At 36.3% G+C, this 14,814-nt stretch overlaps 1 protein-coding gene across 1 annotated transcript in view; it reads right to left on the reverse strand.

Annotated features, from left to right (window-relative positions):
* The window catches only part of TEX11 (testis expressed 11), a gene marked incomplete at both ends in the record, with an annotated part of 339,328 nt that overhangs the window by 239,163 nt on the left and 85,351 nt on the right, over nt 1-14,814 (reverse strand). The window contains one exon of the mRNA XM_082865110.1: nt 12,056-12,141. Within this exon, the coding sequence (XP_082721236.1) occupies nt 12,056-12,141 (86 nt within the window). The remainder of the gene's footprint in view (nt 1-12,055; nt 12,142-14,814) is intronic.

Here is a 14,814-nt window from a genome sequence, read left to right on the forward strand (position 1 = left end):
AAAATCTCAAATAAACAATCTAACCTTACACCTAAAGGAACTAGAGAAAGATGAACCAAAAAACCCCCAAAGTTAGCAGAAGGAAAGAAATCATAAAGATCACAGCAGAAATAAATGAAATAGAAAAAGAGAAAATATCAAAGATCAATAAAACTAAAAGCTGGTTCTTTGAGAAGATAAACAAAATTGATAAACCTTTAGCCAGACTCATCAAGAAAAAGAGGGAGAGGACTCAAATCAATAAAATTAGAAATGAAAAAGGAGAAGTTACAATGGACCTCGCAGAAATACAAAGCATAAGAGACTACGACAAGCAACTCTATGCCAATAAAATGGACAGCCTGGAAGAAATGGACAAATTCTTAGAAATGTATAACCTGCCAAGGCCGAACCAGGAATAAACAGAAAATATGAACAGACCAATCACAAGTAATGAAATTGAAACTGTGATTAAAAATATCCAAACAGGGCTTCTCTGGTGGCGCAGTGGTTGAGAGTCCGCCTGCCGATGCAGGGGACATGGGTTAATGCCCCGGTCTGGGAAGATCCCACATGCCGTGGAGCAGCTAGGCCCGTGAGCCATGGCCACTGAGCCTGCGCGTCGGGAGCCTGTGCTCCGCAACAGGAGAGGCCACAACAGTGAGAGGCCCACATACTGCAGAAAAAAAAAAAAAATGCTAACAAACAAAAGTCCAGGGCCAGATGGCTTAACAGGTGAATTCTATCAAACATTTCGAAAAGAGCTAACACCCATTCTTCTCAAACACTTCCACAAAATCGCAGAGGAAGGAACTCCAAACTCATTCTATGAGGCCACCATCACCCTGACACCAAAACCAGACAAAGATATGACAAAAAAAGAAAATTACTGATTAATATCACTGATGAAGATAGATGCAAAAATCCTCAACAAAATACTAGCAAACAGAATCCAACTACACATTAAAAGCATCATACACCATGATCAAGTAGAATTTATCCCAGGGATGCAAGGATTCTTCAATATATGCAAATCAATCGATGCGATACACCATATTAACAAACTGTAGAATAAAAACCCTATGATCATCTCAATAGATGCAGAAAAAGCTTTTGAGAAAATTCAACACCCACTTACGATAAAAACTCTCCAGAAAGTAGGCATAGAGGGAACCTACCTCAACATAATAAAGGTCATATAGGACAAACCCACAGCAAACATCATTCTCAATGGTGAAAAACTGAAAGCATTTCCTCTAAGATCAGGAAGAAGACAAGGATGTCCACTCTTGCCACTATTACTCAACACAGTTTTGGATATCCTAGCCACAGCAATCAGAGAAGGAAAAGAAATAAAATGAATCCAAATCGGAAAAGAAGAAGTAAAACTGTCACTGCAGATGACATGATACTATACATAGATAATCCTAAAGATACTACCAGAAAACTCCTAGAGCCAATCAGTGAATTTGGTAAAGTTGCAGGATACAAAATTAATGCACAGAAATCTCTGGCATTCATATACAGTAACAACAAAAGATCAGAATGAGAAATTAAGGAAATAATCCCATTCACCATTGCAACAGAAAGAATAAAATACATAGGAATAAACCTACCTAAGGAGACAAAAGACCTACACTCACAAAACTATAAGACACTGATGAAAGAAATCAAAGATGACACAAACAGATGGAGAAATATACCATGTTCTTGGACTGGAAGAATAAATACTGTCAAAAAGACTATTCTACCCAAAGCAATCTACAGATTCAATGCAATCCCTATCAAATTACTAATGCCATTTTTCACAGAACTAGAACAAAAAATTTCACAATTTGTATGGAAATGCAGAAGTCCCAGAATAGCCAAAGCAATCTTAAGGAAAAAAAACGGAGCTGGAGGAATCAGGCTCCCTGACTTCAAACTATACTACAAAGCTACAGTAATCAAATCAGCATGGTACTGGCACAAAAACAGAAACATAGATCAATGAAACAGGATAGAAAGCCCATAAATAAATGCACACACCAACGGTCAATTAATCTACAACAAACGAGGCAAGAATATACAATGGAGAAAAGACAGTCTCTTCAATAAGTGGTGCTGGGAAAATTGGACAGCTACATGTAAAAGAATGAAATTAGAACACTCCCTAACACCATACACAAAAATAAACTCAAAATGGATTAAAGACCTAAATGTAAAACTGGACACTATAAAACTCTTAAAGGAAAACATAGGAAGAACACTCTTTTACATAAATCACAACAAGATCTTTTTTGACCCCCCTCCTAGAGTAATGGAAATAAAAACAAAAATAAACAAGTGCGAACTAATGAATCTTTTTCACAGCAAAGCAAACCATAAACAAGACGAAAAGACAACTGTCAGAATGGGAGAAAATATTTGCAAAAGAATCAATGGACAAAGGATTAATCTCCAAAATATATAAACAGCTCATGGAGCTCAAAATCAAAAAAGCAAACAACCCAATCAAAAAATGGGATGAAGACCTAAACAGACATTTCTCCAAAGAAGACATACAGATGGCCAAGAGGCACATGAAAAGATACTCAACATCACTAATTATTAGAGAAATGCAAATCAAAACTACAATGAGGTATCACCTCACACCAGTTAGAATCATCAGAAAATCTACAAACAGAAAATGCTGGAGAGGGAGTGGAGAAAAGAGAACCCTCTTGCTTTCTTGGTGGGAATGTAAATTGATACAGCCACTATGGAGAATAGTATGGAGGTTCCTCAGAAAACTAAATAATGATCTACCAGATGACCCAGCAATCCCACTACTGGGCATATACCCAGAGAGAGCTATAATTTAAAAAGACACATGCACCCCAATATTCATTGCAGCACTATTTACACTAGCTAGGTCATGGAAGCAACCTAAATGCCCATCGATGAATGGATAAAGAAGATGTGGTACATATATACAATGGAGTATTACTCAGCCATTAAAAGGAATGAAATTGGGTCATTTGTAAAGACGTGGATGGATCTAGAGACTGTCATACACAGTGAAGTAAGTCAGAAAGAGAAAAACAAGTATCGTATATTAACACATATATGTGGAATCTAGAAAAATGGTACAGATGACCTGGTTTGCAAGGCAGAATAGAGACACAGATGTAGAGAACAAACGTATGTACACCAAGGGGGGAAAGTGGGAGGGGGTGGTGGTGGTTGGATGAATTGGGAGATTGGGATTGACATATATACACTAGTATGTATAAAACAGATAAATAAGCAAATTAAATTTTTAAAATATTAACATGAAATATGAATGGATTAAACAATACAGTCAGATGGCAGGGATTTTCAGACTAAATTCAAAAACGAGATCCAACTATATGCTGTTGATGAGAGACACACTTTAGATTCAAAGAAACAAAGAGGACGAAAGTAAAGGAATGGAAGAAGATATACCATGTAAATAACAACCATAAGAGCACTAGAATAGCTATACTAATATCAGACAAAACAGACTTCAAAACAAAAGAAAATGTTACTAGAGATAAAGAAGGATATTTTGTAATGATAAAAAAGGCTAATCCATCAGGAAGATACAACAATTATAAACATATATGGACCTAACAACAGAGCCCCAAAATACATGAAGCAAAAGTCAACAATATTGAATGGAGAGGTACATAATTAAACAATGATATTTGGGGATGTCAGTGTCCCACTTTCAATAATGCATATTACAACTAGGCAGAGCATCAAAAAGGATACAGAAGATTTGAACAACACTATGAACCTACTAACCTAACAGACAACTACACCACACTGCACCAGATAACAGCAGACTACACATTCTTCTAGAATGGAACACATTCTAGGCCTTAAAAAGCCTCAGTTGACTTAACAGGATTGAAATCATACAAAATATGTTCTCTCCTTACATGGAAATAAATTAGAAGTAAAGAACAAAAAGAAGTTATTTGGAAATTAAACAACACACTCCTAAATAACCAACGGGTCAAAGAATAAATCACAAGGGAAATTAGAAAATACCTTGAGCTGAATGAAAAAGGAAAACAAAACATACCAAAACTTACTGGATGGAACTAAAGCAATGGTTAGGGGAAATATCCTAGCCATAAACAGCAATATTAAAAAAGATCTCAACCTTTCATCTTAGGGGGAAAAAAAAGCCAGCACACTAAACCTAAAGCAAGCACAGAGGAGAAAAGTCATAAAGATTACAGTGGAAATAAATGGAATAGAATACTTAAAAAAACAATAGAGAAAATCACGAAAACCAAAAATTGGTTCACTGAAAAGATCCAACAAATTGACAAAACTTTAGCTAGGCTAGACTAACCAAGAAGAGAAAAGACTCAAATTACTAAAATCAGGAATCAAATAGGGGTGACATCACTACTGACATTTGGAGAAAGACTATTCGTAAATCTCTTGTATAAATCTCTTAATCTCTCCAAATTTCCATTTCCTTATCTGTACAAGATGAAGTTGATCGATATCATTTTTTAAACTCTAAGCAGATGAATCATTTTTTTCAAACAAAATCTTAAAAGGACATACTACATAGGAAACTGATTAAAGCCTAATTTCTCTGAAGCAAGATGGGGATCTTGGAGAAGTGTGAATAAGTCTCCTCCTGTTAAAGGAGATTCTGAAGCTCTTCTGGCAGAACCTAAGGGTACCACAGAACAGTTTCTTAATTTCTGAACTAGATGATCTGTAAGGGTTCTTACAGCTATAAAGTGTTATCTATAGTAAATTATCTTATTAAAATTTCTACTATACAATTTGTTATATTTCCACAAGATGGTGCTAATACATTCCATTTTCCATTAAAACATGTCTTCTATATGATCATTTTTACAGTTAATAATTTTATCATAGTCTATGATCATATAATACCCTTAACTTTTCAAAGTACTATTGTATTACTTATGTTATCTTCATTACAAGCCACCTACACAAATAATGTTGCACTAATTTTTCAGATGATGATATCACAGCACATAGTAGTTAGGTAAGTGACCCAAGGTCACACAGTTGATTAGTAACAGATTTTCTAATGCTAGCTCTGTGCTCTTTCCCTAGATCACACTGCCTGATTACAGATAATACTGTCAAAATCTCAAGGTCTCAGGCTGAGACAGAAGCAAAAATAAAGCAATGAATATTAAGTAGCATTAAAACTGATACAAACTGCCCTTGGGCTCATATACTGAACCATTAATATTTGTGCATATAAATCCATTTATGTATATTTCCTTTACTGTTTCCCTTCTTATTAGAAGACCTCTGGTGTCACATATTCCTATACAACCACAGTAAAAGCTAAATACTGATAAATAAAAATATCTCTTTAATACTGTCCTTATTGTAAACATAACTACTTTTTAAAACCATCATAGAAATTACATAATCTGGGTTTACTAACTCTAAGCACTATAAATTTAGAAACTAACACTATAATTTTTGTTAAATTCTCCTCTTTCGATTCCATAAGAGATACAAAAAGTTTTATAGAACAGGAAAGAAACACACTTCTCTTCCCACTTGAGGATACTACGTCTAACATAAAAACTATCCCCAACTACTAAGAAACAACTCACATTAGCTGCCAACTAAGACAGGCTTTAGATTCGTTTTAGAGAAATTTAAAATGGTGTTAGAAAAGGAGCTAAAAAATTACTCCTCCTCTAACATACTACTTACCCAATTATTTATTCACATCCAAAAGTCTAGCAACATTAAGTTTAGGTTGCGTGTGTGTGTGTGTGTGTGTGTGTGTGTGTGTGTGTGTGTGTGTGTGTGTGTGTGTGTGTGTGTGTGTGTGTGTGTTTTTAAGAAAATACGAAATGAGACCTTATGGTCTCAGAAGGATGCTAAAGAAATCATGCTTTCTTTGGATGCTGAGAGGAGAAAAGCAACCCAGGCCCCTCACACAAGGAGCTGAGAAATATTCTCATTTTTGGTAACCTACAAAGGCCTCTCCTCTTCAGAAATTTATAAGCACTTAGTCTCTGACGTGTAGGTTAAGGCAGCAGGGTCATTTAAATTTCAGTTATTAAGATCAATATTAGATTATTTTTTACAAAACACTTTGAGGGTTTTATCCAATTCTTCAGGATTCTATCCAATTCAAATGTTTTCTGTCATTTTCCCAATTTATTTCACTGTCTCTACTACAAGAGGTCACCAATTAGGAATTTTCCTGTGTATAGTTTTGGGCTCAGTTTCATTTCACTAACCTTCTTTATTTACTATACGTTTTGTAAAAACACAACTCCTTAAATCTTCCAAATACATGTCAAGGATTCTCACGTTTTCCTTGTCGTTTAATATATTAAGAGTTTTTAAAAACTATTTTTGAAAAAAAATAAAGAGAACAAAGTAAAATGTTAATACTGAGCATTTATGAGTGTGGGATTACAGGGGACTTTTACTTTCCGTATTACTTTTTCTGTGACATTTAAATTTTTATATTTAGCACATACAACTGCTTTAATCAGCAAAGCAGGTTTTTTTGTTGTTTTTTGTTTTTTTCTTTTGCGGTACGCGGGCCTCTCACTGCCGTGGCCTCTCCCGTTGCGGAGCACAGGCTCCGGACATGCAGGCTCAGCGGCCATGGCTCATGGGCCCAGCCGCTCCGCAGCATATGGGATCTTCCCGAAACAGGGCACGAACACGTGTCCCCTGCATCAGCAGGCAGACTCTCAACCACTGCGCCACCAGGGAAGCCCAGCAAATAAGTTTTTTTAAAAATTAATTCTATTTATTTATTTTTAATTTGGCCACTCAGCGTGCCATGTGAGATCTCAGTTCCTGACCAGGGATCGACCCCATGCTCACTGCACCGGAAGTGCAGAGTCTTAACCAATGGACCACCAGGGAAGTCCCCAATCAGCAAAGAAGTTTTAAACATTATTTTTACTATATCCATGGGTATTACCCTTTCATTTTGATTCTTCGCTCCCAAATTTAATTTGCCGTAATTAGAAAATAGGTCTTACAGCAAAAGGGGAAAAGTAAGGCTCCCCAAATGTTTACCAGCCAGCAGCTCCAAGGAACACAGGAGTGAATTAGAAAGAACTACTAGAAATCAAGGAAAAATCATCCTTGATAAAGAATATGATTAAGGTGGGACTTCCTGGTGGTGCAGTGGTTAAGAATCCGCCTGCCGGGCACTTAGGTTGTTTCCATCTCCGGGCTATTGTAAATAGAGCTGCAATGAATGGATAAAGAAGATGTGGCACATATATACAATGGAATATTACTCAGCCATAAAAAGAAACGAAATTGAGCTATTTGTAATGAGGTGGATAGACCTAGAGTCTGTCATACAGAGTGAAGTAAGTCAGAAAGAAAAAGACAAATACCGTATGCTAACACATATATATGGAATTTAAGAAAAAAAATGTCATGAAGAACCTAGGGGTAAAGCAGGAATAAAGACGCAGACCTCCTAGAGAACGGACTTGAGGTTATGGGGAGGGGGAAGGGTGAGCTGTGACAGGGCAAGAGAGAGTCATGGGCATATACACACTAACAAACGTAGTAAGGTAGATAGCTAGTGGGAAGCAGCCGCATGGCACAGGGATATTGGCTCGGTGCTTTGTGACAGCCTGGAGGGGTGGGATAGGGAGGGTGGGAGGGAGGGAGACGCAACAGGGAAGACATATGGGAACATATGTTTATGTATGACTGATTCACTTTGTTATAAAGCAGAAACTAACACACCATTGTAAAGCAATTATACCCCAATAAAGATGTTAAAAAAAAAAAAAAGAATCCACCTGCCAATGCAGGGGACACGGGTTTGAGCCCTGGTCCAGGAAGATCCTACATGTCGCGGAGCAACTAAGCCCGTGTGCCACAACTACTGAGCCCACGTGCCACAACTACTGAAGCTCACGTGCCTAGAGCCCGTGCTCCACAACAAAAGAAGCCAGTGCAATGAGAAGCCTACGCACCTCAAGGAAGAGTAGTCCCCGCTCACTGCAACTAGAGAAAGCCCACGTGCAGCAATGAAGACCCAACGCAGCCAAAAATAAATAAATAAAATAAATAAGTTTTTTAAAATAAATTAAAAATAAATAAACAAATTCTATCATGATAAAAAAAAGAATATGACTAAGATATGGGGATGAGGACATTTTTCTCCCAGGGGAAAAATAATCTCCAAAGTCTCTGCAGTAAATCAGTGTAATTGCAAAGCCTTTTGAGTTGGACTCATTTCTATTGTTTGGTTTACAGTACTTCTTGTATAATACTAATTAGTTAGAGCACAATTTCTGTAAACCTTTTCTAAAAAGCCAAGTTCAGCAAAATATATGTCCAAATTGTTAGACAGGACTTTAAAAGACTAAACACTAAATTTACATTCTACCAGGGCAACTGAGAGGCCACTAACAAATCCCCTAGAGCGCAGAAGAAAGTTCTATATCAAGAGTCTCTTCCCACCTACTTATTCTTGCCTTTGCCAGGAGCAGACAGAGGAGCTCAGTATAGCAAGAATTACAAAAGGGGAGAAAAAGAAAAACTGTACTTTATTAAACAAGAAAACCTCTTAAACATATTTCCAAAGCTCGTTTCAAAGATCTGAAATTTTATATTCTATGGCGTCCTAACTGAATTTGTCATTTGAATACACTGAGGCAGGTACCTTGACGCCAACAGTAAAGTAAGATTAAGGATTCCCAATTTCATTCAGAATTATAGCGACCTTTCTTAATCTGTGGCATCTCTAATAAGGGGACATAATCAAAAAAGTGTGTCAGAGGGACTTCCCTGGTGGCGCAATGGTTAAGAGTCCGCCTGCCAATGCAGGGGACACGGGTTCGATCCCCAGTCCAGGAAGATCCCACATGCCGCGGAGTAGCTAAGCCCGTGAGCCACAACTACTGAGCCTGTGCTCTAGAGCCCACAAGCCACAACTACTGAAGCCTGCGTGCCTAGAGCCCGTGCTCCGCAACAAGAGAAGCCACCACAATGTGAATCCTGCGCACCGCAACGAAGAGTAGCCCCTGCTGGCTGCAACTAGAGAAAGCCTGCATGCAGCAATGAAGACCCAAAGCAGCCAAAAATAAATAAATTTTTTAAAAATCCCCCCCGCAAAAAAATGTGGCAGAAATCAAGGAAAGCAGCAGCTGTTTATGAAGTTTTCTTAGCAAAAGAAAAGGCAAGAGGGAGACAAAGACTGATCAAGGTCCTAAACTGAGATCTGTTAACAAGAACTGAGAGAAAGAAAAGAGCTTTATAAGCAATACCCACTACCACCCTTTATGTTCTAGGCTTCTACTTCAACAAAATTCTAATATACTACAGCAATTTTGGTATCTTATCATTTGTGAAAAAATGAGGGGTTTCCCTTTTAGACTGAATGGGTATTTCCAAATTGTATGTAACCACTAGCTTAAGATATCCACTGTTCTCAAAAGAGTTAAGCCTGTAGAAAGTACACTCACCTTCCATGCCCTCCTTCTAGTACAAAACCTACAGAGAAAGGTGCTTAATTAGCAGCTATTCATTCCTGCTTGTATCACCAACTGCTCCCAACAGTTTTCTCAACACACAGATAATTAAAGCACAAAGAAGAACTGCCCCCAAGAATGGCAGTATATGATAAAAAGATGTGGGTGTCTGTCTTTATAATATTTTTACTTGGGAAGTCAACAAGTAATCTGTGTTTGATTTCACTGTGATAAATTTTAGAATATACTAGTGAAGCAGCCACATTAGTGCCCATTTGCGGTAAATAGCAAACACATCACCTAGCAATAGCAGCAGCTACTGCCATATATTGAGCAGTTTCTATTTCCCAAGCCATGTTACTAAATACTCTACAATATATGCATCATCGTATTTAATCTCTAGAATAATTCTAAAAAGTAGGTATCACAATGTTGATAATTATTTTTGCCTCTTTTTAAATACATTAAAATATAACCCTTTTCAAGGCATTTGACAATACTTCACTAAGTTATTTTTATATCCCCAAAAGATGTGGAAAAATAATCTGGCAGAAAGATTAAAATAATATATAATAACTAGGGCTAGAATTCAAGTCCTTCCTGTTTTTCCCAATCTCATTCTAGTGACAAGAATACAAAAAGAGTCAAAAATATAGTGGTGCTCTATAAATTTGTTATTATCTAAATATGACTGTGGGTCAAATAATGTTCCTAATAATACAGACACTAAACAGAGTAAAAATCTGATATAGTCAGCTTATGATATAAATATCAGTCATGCTCTGTCACTGTCATATTTTCCTTCTGTACGGTTTTCTAAAAAAGATGATGACAGATAAGAGATCAACAATCCATGGCATATACGATAATAACCTACATTTATGCCACTTCAAGCCTCAGCCTACTCTTATAAGCAGTTGCTAGAGAGCATTCATGTTTATGTTCATTCTGGCATAAACTACAGGCTCACCTCCATAGTCTTAAGCTTCCAGAAGCCATCCATGGCACCACAGTATCCTTTTTTTCTTTTTTTTTTGTCCTTCCCATTCCTGTCTCCTTGGCATACTAATCTTTTGATAGGTTGATGCCATAACCTTTGTGATTGCTGCTCCCCTAAATACTGCCAAATCCTGGAATAGAACTCATTCAATTCACTTTATAAAAAGGTTGTTCATTTAAAGGAAACTTGTTGTAAACCTATGCTAAACTAGCTAGCTCCTTTAGTATATTTTTAATAATTCAATTGATAAATGTGATTTATAATAAACATTTCAGGTATATTCCACTTGTATGAAACATTCTAAATTGAGACAAGTATATCTCTTGTAACTGCATAAGCCTGCTCTGTCAGGCATAGTTCGTTACAGAGTTTGATCAATCTTTGAGCTCTAAAAAGTCTTTTACATAAACAAGTTATTTGCATAAGTATTTTATTAGAGATATATACGCCTATGAGTACTATAATCTTAATGACCATATTTCTATTTATTTCATTAATGGTAAATGTAATTTTCACAATAGTTAGACTAATCAAGAGAATATCTCCAAATAACTAGAACTAACCCCATACTCAAAGAAGGGAAACATTTAGGAATTGATTTGCTATATTTTACTCCATAATCTTCTGATATTCAAAAGACTTGGGACTTCCCTGGTGGTGCAGTGGTTAAGAATCCACCTGCCAATGCAGGGGACACAGGTTCAAGCCCTGGTCCGGGAAGATCCCACATGCCGCAGAGCAACTAAGCCCATGCGCCACAACTACTGAGCCTGCACTCTAGAGCCCACGAGCCACAACTTACTGAAGCCCGCACACCTAGAGCCCGTGCTCTGCAACAAGAGAAGCCACTGCAATGAGAGGCCCGCGCACTGCAAAGAAGAGTAGCCCCCACTCGCCACAACTAGAGAAAGTCCATGCACAGCAACGAAGACCCAACATAGCCATTAATTAATTAATTAAAAAGGAAAAGAAAATGCGAAGCACTTTATGTGACATCTCCAGAAAAATAGATTTTTCACAGAAATTCACTAGCAATTACTGAGTATCTACTATTATGTCAGGACCTGTACTGGGCATAGGTATTCAGTGAAACACAGGATTCTTGCATATAGTTGCTATATTTTTGCACTATTCCCTGGTATTTCCAGATTCAACACAACAGTACAAATCTTAGTGTAGTTCTAAGCATATAGTAAGTGCTTAATATATACTTACTTAACTGATATTAAAATACCAAGATTCTCTTAAGACTAATAATTTTAGGTGATCCTACTATTTACCCACCTGCCCTTATACTCTGGGGTTAGCAGACAGCAATACATACCAAAGCAAAAAATAAGGATTTCCATATTCTTGATGAAGATACACAGGAGGAATGGAGGGAGAACATGCTTTTATGTTATTAACAATAGAATACATTTTTCTATCAACTGGCAACATATAAGAATAATAAACAATACATGTTAAAGGAGTAACTAAATTTAGCATGTTGACTTTTGAAATCAGAAAATGTTTAAACTGCCAAAGTACCCTATAGTAAGTATTAACTGAACTCTATGATAATAATCGTTAATTTATATTCATTATTTTTTTATATTACCTGAGCCAGAAAGAACTTTCTTCATATTTATTCTGCTTGTAGGTTTCTATTCCAAAGCTATAACAGAGAATATGAAGATATCCGCTCTACAATATTAAAAAAAAAAAAACAAGATACGTCAGATTCATGATTCTCTTAACGTTAAAAAAATCTATAGCATTTCAGAGTCTTTAAGACATACTTAGTGTTCTGTACATCAAAATAACCCACTCATCCTTATCAAAACCTCTCAATTTATATAAAGAGGAACTAAAAAATACTCAGGGTGTGGCATTAGTTACCTATGGAAAGGTAATACAATACATTACTAAAAGGTCCTTTGTAACAGGAAATGGGAAAACTAATCATTGCCCAGCAAAAGAGCACGCTAAAAATGCCTCTGTAGGTTGCCAGATTCAGTAAAAGGCGTTAGAAAAGAGTATATTCAAAGAAAACAAAATCACCACTGAGGGGGGCAAAAAAATGAATGAATACCTTTCAAAATTAAGACAACTTTAAAAAACGTGAAATGTGTCCAAAGCACTATCTAGTCATAAGACTTATTTAGAAAGTTAATTTAATGGATCTCTTGATAACAACAAAAATTTTCTTTACATAAATTACCACTGAGATGAAGGTAGGAACAAGTATGTGAATGATGCCATAGGAAAATACTCTTACAGATTAATCAGCATCTCAGTCGCTGTGTGAATGTCATATCATACAGAATTTTCATTCATCAAAATACTGGGAAATGGCATAAAAGAAAAAAAACTTAATTCTAATAATTTACCCAAATATCCCATCACTATTTATAGAAACCATCTATCCAGAAACTGATTATATCCATATAAAGGAGTCCTTTATAAGTTTAACCTGAGTAAGACTACAGAAGCAGATCCTCAATTAAGAATCCAAGATCTGAGGGAAGTTATTCATAAGTAATGTGTAAAGAGCTGTCTTGCTTCAAAAAAGTTTCCCTTTGAATTACAGTACAGTACATTCAGAAAGCAGAAGTTCAATATGCATGCCTGAGCACATCAGACCTACTGCATATTTGAATCTAAAATAAAGAACAGTCTTGGTAATGTGGGTCTGGCAAGAATCCAGAAGTATTTAAATGCGTTCTCGACATTTCAGCAGAAAAATTTCAGCAGAAAAAGCTTAACTCATTACATGCCCCAGATCCCATAGGTTCACACAGGGCTACACCAGTTATGTAGCTATACTGGAATAATGCAGCTTATACCCACTTGCTGTAGAGAGGCTTGCAACTAACTTACACAGAGAAAAATGGAAAGTAAAACTTTTGATGAACATTTAAATGTACTGAGTCTTTATTCAATTTCCTCAGTGTTTTTTTTTCTTCCCTCACAATCCCTTCAAGTGTACTTACATTATATACTACTTCCTAAGGGAGAAAAGAATACAAAACAATAAACTTATAAGACCAAAGCTACAAAATACTAAGATATCTTTCAAGAGACCTGCACAATATTTTCAATGTAATGACCGAAAAAAAATCTTTTAACTACCAGTACTGCTCCATTCACTCATTCATTTATATATTCAATGATTAATATTTACTAAGCATGTCTTATCTATTAGGTACTATTTTAGGCCTTAGAGACATATAAGTGAACAAAGCAGACAAAAATCTCTGTCCTCATGAAACATTTCTAATGGGGTATTTAGTACTAAGATTTATACAAATATCTCTTTAAAAAATACGTTCCTGGCCTTCCATGGAGTGGTAACATCTCATTTTGCAAGTAATACACAGTGGCAAAAAAACACAAAGAAAGTAGATCTGTAAGTCTGTTGTATATTGGTCATATAGAAACGGACTTATGGGACCAGAACTCATGGAATCTCTAGAAACTCCAGCCACTGCTACATCTACTGGCCCAGAAATAAAAGATCCAACCGAATACCTAATTTACAATGCCACGATGAGACTATATAGATGATTTTTAAAACTCAGTTAGATACTGCAGCTGAAAATGAGTTTGATCACTAACTTCTGAGTTCAGTATGAGGCTTCTTAAAAAAATATTTATTTATTTATTAGGCTGTGCTGGGTCTTAGCTACAGCACGCGGGATCTTCGTTGAGGTGTGCAGGACCTTTAGTTACAGCATGTGGGATCTTTTAGTTGCGGCATGCGGGCTCTTAGTTGTGGCATGAGGTATCTATTGATAGTTCCCTGACCAGGGATTGAACCCGTGCCCGCTGCATTGGGAGCACGGAATCTTAACCACTGGACCACCAGGGAAGTCCCCTTTTTATTTTTAATTAACTAGATAATTTCATTTTCTGTGAATTACTTTATAAATTAGGTTCTTAAAATTCAGAAAAAGCAAACCTATTATTTTTTTAGTTCCAAGTTATTTTTCTTTGTGATTTTGCTGTCTTTTAAACATTTATAGATCATGTATTTTTACATTTTGTTCAATTATAATTGTGCAACAATAACTGAATGATAATTGCCTGCCTTTCTTCCTTAATGGCTTTAAGACGTTTACCTTCCAATCCTCCCTTACTCAGCTTTCTCTAATCCTCAGATGTCTCAGTAATAATAAACAACAGGTCATTCGTTATTTCTCCTGGTGCTCTAAGATACAATTTTCCAAACACTTTATTTCTCTGCCTCTAAACAATACAGCATTACCTTCTGCCATCATGTCAACACCTTAAGTAATTCCTAATCTAGTTTTGGGATACAGGAAGGATGTCTCAGAAATAAGAGAGTTGGCTTATTTAATTCATTAATTCTTTTTA

This window comes from Leucopleurus acutus (assembly GCF_964270905.1).
Source record: "Leucopleurus acutus genome assembly, chromosome: X".
Lineage (NCBI taxonomy): Eukaryota > Metazoa > Chordata > Mammalia > Artiodactyla > Delphinidae > Leucopleurus > Leucopleurus acutus.